The following is a 10,136-nucleotide window of genomic DNA, read 5'->3' as shown; positions in this document are numbered from 1 at the left end:
TCATTTGAGTCCAGTCTTTTTCTCCCGCCCAGGCGGGGGGTCGGGCTTGAAGATCTACAAGGTCCCTTCCGACCCTACTTCTATGATTCTGTGATCTAGTTAGGGATGGTTCTGCTTTGAGCAGAGGGTTCCTGAGCAGGCAGATGACTTCCTGAGGTACCTTCCAACCCCAACTTTCTATGATTCTTGGTCTTGACAGGCTTTCTATTAAAAGCAATTATTGAATTGTTTTTATTTCTTAACTGGCCATTGCTTAATACAGGGTTTATTTTATTATTTTTAAGAAAATCTTCCTTTTCACATCAACTTAAGTGCTAGGATGAAAACAATGAGTACTTTCAAAGAACTTACTTCTTGTTTCAGGTTGAAGAGCCTGAGAAGGTAAATGATATAGATTTGCACCTGTATGTCCCAAAAGCTGTAGATGAGACTGGTATTACCGTGGCTAGTCCTGAGAGATTCAGTATGTACACTTCAGTAGAAAAAGATGGTAAGTTCACTTATTACCTGGTAACTTGGTGCTGTTTAAATAGCAGTGTGGGTTACCTGTATTGTGTAGCCTACGAAAAAGTAAACACTTTACTTGTGATAACTTACCTTATGTAATCTCTTAATATTTTTCCTTTTTTTATTAGACTTTTTTGCACCAATATCTTTAAGTTCACCTTTAACCTTGCTAGTTAACTTGAGTTAGGTTGTAAACTTCAGGAGATGGGGATTTCACCTTGCTATTTAAATGTCTTTCTTCAGCATTACTGTGGCAGAGCACCTGCAGTGCCTGCCACTTTAAGGGCTGTAAGAGCAGTCAGCAGGGCAGCTGGCAGGTGCTGGCTAGCCCTAATGAAGCAGGCACCTGACTGGATAGGATTTGGAGAAGGGGGCTGATCAGGCTCCATTTTAGGTCCAGGCCCTCAGGGCTGCCACAGCACTTTGCTGCTGGCAGCTGAAGGAGTAACACCCAGCTCAGGTTCTGCTTAGAACACCCTGAAGGTAAGGGCAGGACCTATGGGAATAGCAGGAGGCTCCTGGTCCTGCATATAACTGAAAACTACACCCTTCTGAGGAAGGATGGCCTGGTGGGTCTGCTCATAGTGGAGCAGCCCCCCCAGAAATGCAAGGCCACTTACCTCCCCAGTGAAAGGTGAGTAGGGGCACCTTATAACCCTAGCCCCCAGCACCTTATAACCCTAGCCCCCACACCCTGGAGGGTTACCCAGGGTCGGGGCCAGGCACCTCTCTGGACACCTGAGCCCATGCAGGGGTAAAGACCCTGGTTGCCTCAGTGGTGGGGCATAGTAGATTAAAATAGATAAGGGCCCGCATAGTGTAGGGTGCACAAGGGTGACCCAAAGTGCTGTGCATATTTAGGTGTAGAGCAGAGCCTGTGTATGAGGGCCTGAAGAGCTACACTGGGGGTGTGCCAAGTAAGGGGCATGAAAGAGACCTGAAGTATAGCACAGGGGCCAACTCCCATGAGAAATTCACTCAAGGATATAACCCCAGAGAGGAAGACAGCCAAGCCCAGGTAAGTCTACAGACACCTAAGGTATTAGATGGGCCAGAGGCCATATTTGTAGTTATTAAGATATGCCAGTGTGAGAGCACAATGACTGTATGCTCCAATGGGGAGTGCAAGTCCCAGGAAAACTCTGGAACATTGGTGTGGGGCATTGTGGTGATTTGAATGCCATCCGCAAGGCATGGGACACAATAAGGGAAGGTCAGAGTCACATTATCACCCTGAGCATTGGGCATTAAAATGGGTAGTCTCCCGCATTTAACAACAGTTTATTATACAAGAAGTCATGGTGGGCAAGATTTTGGGTGGACTGCCCCAGAACAGGTGAGTGGGCCTGAGTAACCAGCCTGTTAACAATTACAGTAATATGAAAATAAAGGCGTAGTACTAACAATATAATAGTACAAAGCAGTTCGTTAAGATAAGGGTTTCAAATATGTATATGTTTCTACCCAAACTCTTTGGTTTAATTTTATAATATTTAAAACTAATCCTTTGAATCCACAAGTAATCCCACTGAATTCAGTAAAGTGAAATATAGGGGTCAGTGCTGCATGTATGACTTGAAAGATGCCCCATATCACTATATCACATCTGATGAAAATAATTGAGCATATTTTTCAAACATAACAACTTCTGAACTGGCAGACTCAAAAGCAATTTTGGAGTCTGTTTAGTGTCAATAGTTTTTTAATGATTCAGTGTAAGAACTTGTAATGCTAGATCCTGTAATTTTTTAAAATTATTTTTAGATACCAAGTTAAGTGAAGCTTCAGGAGGTGGGTTAGAGAATGGGGAGCACATTTATTCGGAAGAGGACACTGAAGAAGAGGAAGAACAGGAAAATGGAGTCATTGATGCTGTTCCTGTTGATGAAAATCTTTTTACTGGAGAGGACTTGGATGAACTAGAAGAAGAATTAAACACGCTTGATTTAGAGGAATGAAGAATAAGAATTTGAAGTCCTTGTGACAAAGTGGAAGCTGACTACATATTTTCACCTAGAATTCTTGAACAGGATTTTTAGGGTTTCCCCAACTGATGCTGGAAGGCACGTCAGACATCAGGATTATTTCCTCCAGCCTCGACTGCTGCAGTCTCGACTACACTTCACAGTAAAATATTCAGAGTAGTTCAGAATTGAATTGAGAGAGCTGACATCACAGAAAATGAGATTGTTGTAAATTTCAGCTAAAAGTAGGAGGTGTAACTGCTTTGCCAGTGTGCAAGTTTAAGAGGGAATGTTTCTGCCAGGTACAAAAACAGCATTCTTCACCAGAACTGCATCTTTTAATAAGTAATTAAGTTGATTTAGAAACCACCTGAAGTATTTGAGCAATGTACTTTAAATGGAGCTGTTTCAGATTGAGATGTCCGTGCTCCTATAAGTGTTGGTTTGCTTTATCTGATCAGATGGATACTGAAGATGCAAATTTATGAATTGATACATCACCTCTGGTGCCCTCTGTTTAAAATGTTTTAAATTTTCCCTTCACCTTTTGCCAACAAAATTGTAAATAAAGACTGTCCACTTTAAAATCATTATGATGACTTTTTTGTTAGAGTGGGATTAATGTAAATACTGTATATTTCCATGATGTAATGAATTAATACTTTCCATCTAATCCTGATTCAGAAGTAAATTTTTGTGGGCTTCAGCTAAGTCTGTGGTTGGTTATAGTTCGTGTTATATTCCTAGATCTCCAGTTAACATATTTTCCCTTTTCTCTACCCCACCAAAAAAATAATAAATTGAGAGAATTAACGTTACAACACGCAAGCAGAAGGCTGGGTAGTTTTGCACTTTACAGACTTAACTAAATCAGAGTTGTATAGCATAAGCTTTTATAAGCAGCAGCTTGCTTCATCAGCATGTAATTCACTGCTTACAATATGTTTTACAAGATGTTTACTGCGGAGTTGACCAATTAGCTCTGCAGTAAATTGTTTCTGTGTTAGTCTCAGATGTATACCTACTCTGACTTCTGCTTGCCTTCATGCTTATATGGCTAGCCACCTCTTTGCTAAATCTCATCTCTGGTTTTATTAAGTCCTGTTTCACCTCAGTGATTGAATACTATCCAAGTTCTTCAGATCAGGGGTCTTGTTTTCATGCATCCATAACATCTCTAGCAGAAATGGCATTATTCAAATAAAATAATTTTGACTTCCTAAGAAATCTGACACTATAAACATTGGTATCTTAGACCCCTAGAGGGCAGCAGTGTTAAGTTAATATGGCTTATAAATAATCCAAAAATGTACTCATTTCCTAGAAATCCCCTCATCTCCTTTCCTAAAAAAACCGAGGAGGCGGCATTGGTTCTGAACTGAAATGTAGTAACTTTATTGTTAGTGTTGTATTTATTATATAGTTCATACAATTACTTGTCAAAAAAAACCAAGGAGCAGTAAAATCTGGTATTATGGATGAGTTTGCGCAGATGTGTTGACAGTGGGAAGATTAGTTATAATAGGTTGTTGATGATGTTGCTGAATGCTATTGCTAAAATAGCTACCGTAGACATTTTTGCCCTTTTTGGGGGTCTGTCTTTGTGTTGGAAGACTTATTTTAAAAGCAACAGGAAATGGCCTTCGAGATGGATGCCTAATGAATTATGACTTTTAAAATGTAAATGTTTAAAGGAAAGTTTCAATGATCTAATTGTACTTTCCTAATTTTTCAGAAACTTTTCAACTATGATGATATATAAAGAGTGCTGATAGGTCTTTAGACTAATACTTGCCTTCAGGAGCCCATTTAGAAATCAGGAGGTCAAGAATGCAGTTTTCATTTGAATACAACATATGTAACCTGAGACAAAAGTAATTTAATCACTTAGCAGACTGAAAACACCTTCTAGTCGGTCTCATTTATTAAAATGAGCTTTTCTAATTATGATGTCTACTAATACAGAAAATTCTGTAATTCTTTCCATTTAACATGAATGGTAGTAATCTGGCTAGTTTCTGCACTACTTGATGTATCCCATTAAAAAAAGAAAAGTATATTGGACTTGAAATCTAAACATAAAGCGTCTGTTGTCATATTCTACTTATCAGTTCCTTGGTGCCAGCTACATTAGTGCATTTTCTGGCAGTGTAGTTAGTATCTGATGAGTAATTCTGCAATGCAAATTTATCCTAGTAATTTTTCAGCCTGTCTGGATGGCGTGTCTTGGCTGGTAGTAGCCTACCTAGCTGACTTCTGTTCACTCAGTGTGTTACTATGCCCCTTCTCTGGCTCATACAAATTCTTTAACTGAATTATTAATTTACACATAATAAAGATGATGTTTGTTATCTTCCAGACTACAGATGCTTTCAGCTTGCATTGTCAAATAGTAACATAGTTTCCATTTTTCATCCATATATAGTTAGTAAATTAAGGGCTTGTTGTGAAACAGTATTGCTACATAGAAAATCAAAGGTGCCCTTTGTTCTGAACTAAAACTCGTATGTATACCTGTATAAAAAAAATAGCAGCCTTTAATTTGTTACTTTACAATTCATCTTTAAGGCTGAACTTGACTGCTCTTGCTGTGTAGAGCACATTAGAGTATCTGAAAGTCTAAAAAGAGTAGCTTGTTTGTAGAACTCATTGCCTACACTAAAATTGTCAAGGTGTTGGGACTCTTCAGCCTGAGGAAAAGAAGACTGAGAGGGCTTGGTAGGAGCTTACCGCTATACTAGGGTAGTACATCAAGGGCTCAGTGAGCAACTGTTCACCAGGGCACCCAAGGAGAAAATTAGGAGTAATGGCCACAAACTCATAGAAGATCAATTCGGGTTCAACATTAGGAAAAACTTCTTCACAGTCAGGCTGTCCAGACTGAAATAAACTCCTTCCAGAGGTGGTGCAATCACCTACCCTGGAAATCTTCAAGAGGAGACTAGACAGTCACCTTGCTGGGGTCACCTGACCCGCAGTTATCTTTCCTGCTTGGTTCAGGGGGCTGGACCCGATGATCTTCTGAAGTCTCTTACGACCTCCCAATTTATGAACAGCCAATGACTTATACCCTATATTAACAGAAATACTAAGACTTGGCAACTGAAAGGTAACAACTCTTTGCTTTATTGTAAATATACCTAAATAGCGTATTGGCTTCTGTAGAATTGCTTTGATGTAAAAAGCTAAATTTGTCTTTGAAAATGTTAGGTACTAAATCTATTTTTAGCCAGAGTAACCACCAAGTCTAATGCCATGCATAAAGGTAAGTAGGATATCAAATTGTTTAATAAGTTCCAAAGTTTTGTGAACTACTGCATAAATAACACTCTAGCTTAGGAAACTAGGTACTAGCACTGGGTAAGTTATATGAAATGTCAAAACAAGCAGGCAGAATAGATCTTTCCAAAAACTGTAAGAGCAAAGCATTCAAATTACAATATTACTAGAATATTTTATTTGCACTAAATATCTGAACTGCATGTTTCCCTTCAAAATTAAACCCCTTGGGCCCTACCTGACTGAGATGCAGGCTACCCGCATGATTAGTTGAAGACAATAGCAGTTGCATCTGTTCAGGACCTTGAAAGTCCCTGGATTTTGAAGGCAGTAATCATTCTTAGATAATGAAGGAACATTTTTCTGAGCATGGGGAATTATTCTTAACCATGCGTTTTCTTCTTTTCCCTATCTGCACTGCCTGTCTTGTGTGTCTTTGCTCTTGGTTTGTATGTCCTAACTTGTTTCACACATTCAAAGAAAAATATAGAAGTGAATTTGAGAATTGTACCTTTAACTTCCTTACACAGAACACCCAACTCATGAAAATCAAATGTAACAAAGTATTTTTCAATCTTATGTCTTGTACAAAGTAAGACAAACCTTTCTCATGTAATTCCCCACAATGAGATGTTTGCTCTGGAGTTGATCTACTGCAGAGCTAATTAGTCATCTCTGTGTACTGGTGTGGAGCTATTGGGCCAGAATCAAATAATTAACTCTGCTGTAGGTTAGTACTGCTTGATGCAACTTACAGCAGAGTTATTTACTCCACTGCAACGTACATGTAGATGCTGACCAGAGCTGGCTGGGGCACAAGGGTGCTACAGTACAGATCTGACTGCCAGCTAGCCCCACACAGTAGCATGCTTGTACCCCAGCCCCTCCACAGCTTGTTGACCCAGGTCAGAGCTGTTCCAGGCTGGCAGACTGACCCCTGGGGCTCTCTGCCAGCTGTGGCTGCATTGACCTGACTCAACATGCTAGTCTTGGGCGCACATGTAAATGCTGCGCCCACAAGCAATAAATGCCAGCATTGCATTGCACTGATGGACAGTTAAAATGAATATAGACCTTTTTTGATTTCTCTTTGCTTCATAGAAACTACATATAATTTTGCAAACTAGCATTGATGCAACACGTGCTTATTTTTTAAGTGCCGTTCACCATGTTGACTTTACCTAGAAAGGCTATTGTTCTGGTCTTTGTGCTCTTAATTTCTCTGATACAAGCTGAATAACCTTGAATTAAACTCAGATGTAGCAAATTGAGGCATGATAAGGTCATGTTCAAAGGAATCTTATGATGCCTCTACAGTTCATTGATTTAAAAGAAAAGCTAAAAAGGTAATGTGTATCTTAACAATAAAAGTAGTTCTTCATTCTTTGCTTCATAATAGATTCCTTTACATGGGCTCTTCATTCTATTCAGTTTTTCTAGCTCTGCATAAGTCAGGTGCTCTTACTCCTTTGGCTCGTGTGTTCATCTACGTTAATTATATGTAGTTTATATTTTAGAGGTTTTTATACTCACCGGCCCACAAGTGTGTAATTCTACATTCTTATATTCAGTATGTTAAAACCAGTTCCATCAACAAATGGTCAGTCTCTTGGCACTTGTCCCTTCTACATGCCCAGGAAATGTGGTCATTTTCCAAAATCAGCAGAACATCTCATACTCCTTGTAGAACAATTACATCAGTCTACACTTAAAAACCATGGGGCATATATTCAAATGCTACACCCTAGAACTTTTTCAGTGAAAAGCACTTACCAGAATTTTGAATGCTCAAAAGTACTTTTGTTGAGTTTTTCACCACAAATGCACTGTAGAACTTTGTGCAGCACAACAGGAAGAGGTGTAAACTGATATTTCAAGTAGAGAGTTGACCGTAAAAGCATGGTTTGGTAATGACAAACAAAAATGACAATTTAATTAGAGTTTTACCAAGTTTCCTGTAACCTCTGTCCCTTTTTCAACCCTAATTATAATTATAATATGGGGGAAGCAATATCTAACAAGGAATTGAGTCTTAATTCATTGTGTGAAAACACCTGTCATTTACCTGTCAAACAGTTGTCAGTGTTCCCCATCATAGGATCTCTCTTGCATCATGAGCTGGGTAACGTATTGCAAAAGTACAATTAAATATTCTACTGTAGCTGTATAGATAGTATGCAGCTTTCTTTAAAGAAAAGCTGAAGGAAGCGATGTCTTTCCTTACATAATCGCATTGTCTTTGCAAGTAGGCAAAATCACTCTACAAAAGTTGTCAAAACCTTGGAAGATACACTTCTGAAGGCAAAACTAAACAAATTATGCTTGGTTCAAAACATCCTGGGGCCCAGTTTCATTATTTGTGTAAAGGTGTGTGTGGCTCTAGCCAAAGTGAAGTAAAACTATCTGTTGTTATCCCCATGTGCAGAAGCACAACTTTCTGTACAAAACCTTTCTGCGTAATCAAAGTCAATACCCCTATATACCTCATTTTCTGGTTTATAAGAAGGAGTTAACCTCTCTGAACATGCTGTGTGGAAATAATTTTGAAAAACAAATTCCTTTTCCAAAACAGCTGTGCCCTTTATGGGCACTATTAATCTTGTGTTTAGTTTGTAGCAAAGACATGTTTACTTTGTCAGTAAAATTGCATTTTTGGTGCCTGATCCACACTGTAGTGAAGTAAATGGGATTTGCTCCATTGATATTTAGGATCAGGATGTTACTTGTGTCTCTTTGGTGGCTTACATGATAGTTCAGTAAGCTAGTATGTGTCATTCAGATAAGGAATGATCTGATGTTTATTTTGGTAATATGCTACAAAAAAGAACATGCAACAAGCAGTTCTTTCAAGTGTTTATATATAGTTTTTTTTTCCCCTTTCAAAGCAGAAACTAAAGTTTTCCATTCAGGGAAACAGTGGAATTAACTATAGAGAGTAGGGAACACAGTCAAATTTCAAACATCACAAGGTGGGAAATGTCTTCTTTATTTCTAATATAGTCGTATTAAGATAGTTCTATTTGTTTAAAACTTATCAATATGGCTTGAGCTGGTAAATCACACTCATCTCTCTAGCCATTTTTGGTCACTCAGCACTATCAAGAATAGAAGATCTTTGCTCCAATTTATGTATATCGTGTCTTACATAGCACTTAAAAGTACTTAGAGCTTTTATCACTGTTAGAAATTACATTATCTTTCCTTTTGGTTTCTATATATGATAAGATAAGTGAGGAAGTAAGTTTAGTTTAATCTTATCTTTTCTTTTTAATTCATTTCCATTACTTCAACAGATGCTCTGTTCTTTTCAGAAAGCTGCTGTTGTTGATATGAGCTCGATGACAGTATGGCCCTGATACACTCATATTCTAAAGGAGGTACTGAATATTGTCAAGAGGGCAGAATATATTTGTTTTTAATAAAGAAGTGCTTAGAGGAAGGTAAAGAAAATGAGCAGCTACATTGTAAATGTAGAAAATACAAAAATGTAAGTATATATATTTGGGAATAATTTGGGAACAGTTTAAAAACACCCCTCCCTCCCCACCACCAAAAAAGGACTCAAGTGCATTCAACTGGGGGTATAGAGAAATAACAATGAGGTGACAGAAAAGAAGGCAGAAAAGAGTGAAAGAGTGGAAAAAATTCCACAAGGGAAAGTGGGTGAGCACTAAAGGAAGTGAATCCCAGGCAGCAGCATCTATATATAACAATTTGGTCTCTACAGGTTAAATGTTTCAAATCCTATTCCTAATTCATGTGCATGTTTCTATCCAGCTCAAAAATATAAGACATCTGAGATAATTTAGTTGATGTGGGCAAGATGTGGTGGAGTAACTAAATCAGAAGGAGGCCTTATTTGAAAATCCATGGTTCTGTTCCACATAAATGAACATTACAATAACTTCATTCCTGTGTTTAGAGTTTGGCCATGTATCAGATAATAATAGTGCTATTAGTCAGGAATTCTTGCAATTGTTAGACTCATATCACATTTATATAAGAAAGGAAATGCATGTTTTCTGATGTGTTAAACCTTTTGTTTATTACTTTTTAAACTGTACGCTCAATTTTACACATGAAATGTAAAACAGCAAGTCTTGGTCAGAACATAACAGAATGGTCAGTCCTTGAAAATGTTTCATGTTCCAAGCTTCAGAGAAAATGACATCATGAAAAATAGAGGTTTGGGATTTCACTCAACCACCAAGCTGTGTAAAATGCAAATAATCTGCAGAGCACTTGCCATTTTATAAGATTACAAAACACGTGTGGATAATTCCAGGGATTTAGTAAACTATTTATCCCCTGTAATAAGCATCTCTCCCTAGCAACTCAGTAAAGAAAAAGCATCAGAGTTTTAGATTCGTTTCTTCTTATATCGCA

At 38.1% G+C, this 10,136-nt stretch overlaps 1 protein-coding gene across 1 annotated transcript in view; it reads left to right on the top strand.

Moving 5' to 3' along the window:
• Positions 1-3,144, top strand: part of ZC3H15 (zinc finger CCCH-type containing 15) — a 13,407-nt gene extending 10,263 nt beyond the window's left edge. Inside the window, exons 9-10 of the mRNA XM_019554364.1 lie at positions 364-490; positions 2,272-3,144. Of these exons, the coding sequence (XP_019409909.1) occupies positions 364-490; positions 2,272-2,465 (321 nt within the window). The 3' untranslated portion in view covers positions 2,466-3,144. The remainder of the gene's footprint in view (positions 1-363; positions 491-2,271) is intronic.
• Positions 3,145-10,136: the final 6,992 nt, after the last annotated feature.

Source organism: Crocodylus porosus, unplaced genomic scaffold (genome assembly GCF_001723895.1).
Source record: "Crocodylus porosus isolate Cpor-Errol unplaced genomic scaffold, CroPor_comp1, whole genome shotgun sequence".
Taxonomy (NCBI): Eukaryota; Metazoa; Chordata; order Crocodylia; family Crocodylidae; genus Crocodylus; species Crocodylus porosus.
This window is presented reverse-complemented; position numbering and strand designations above follow the sequence as displayed.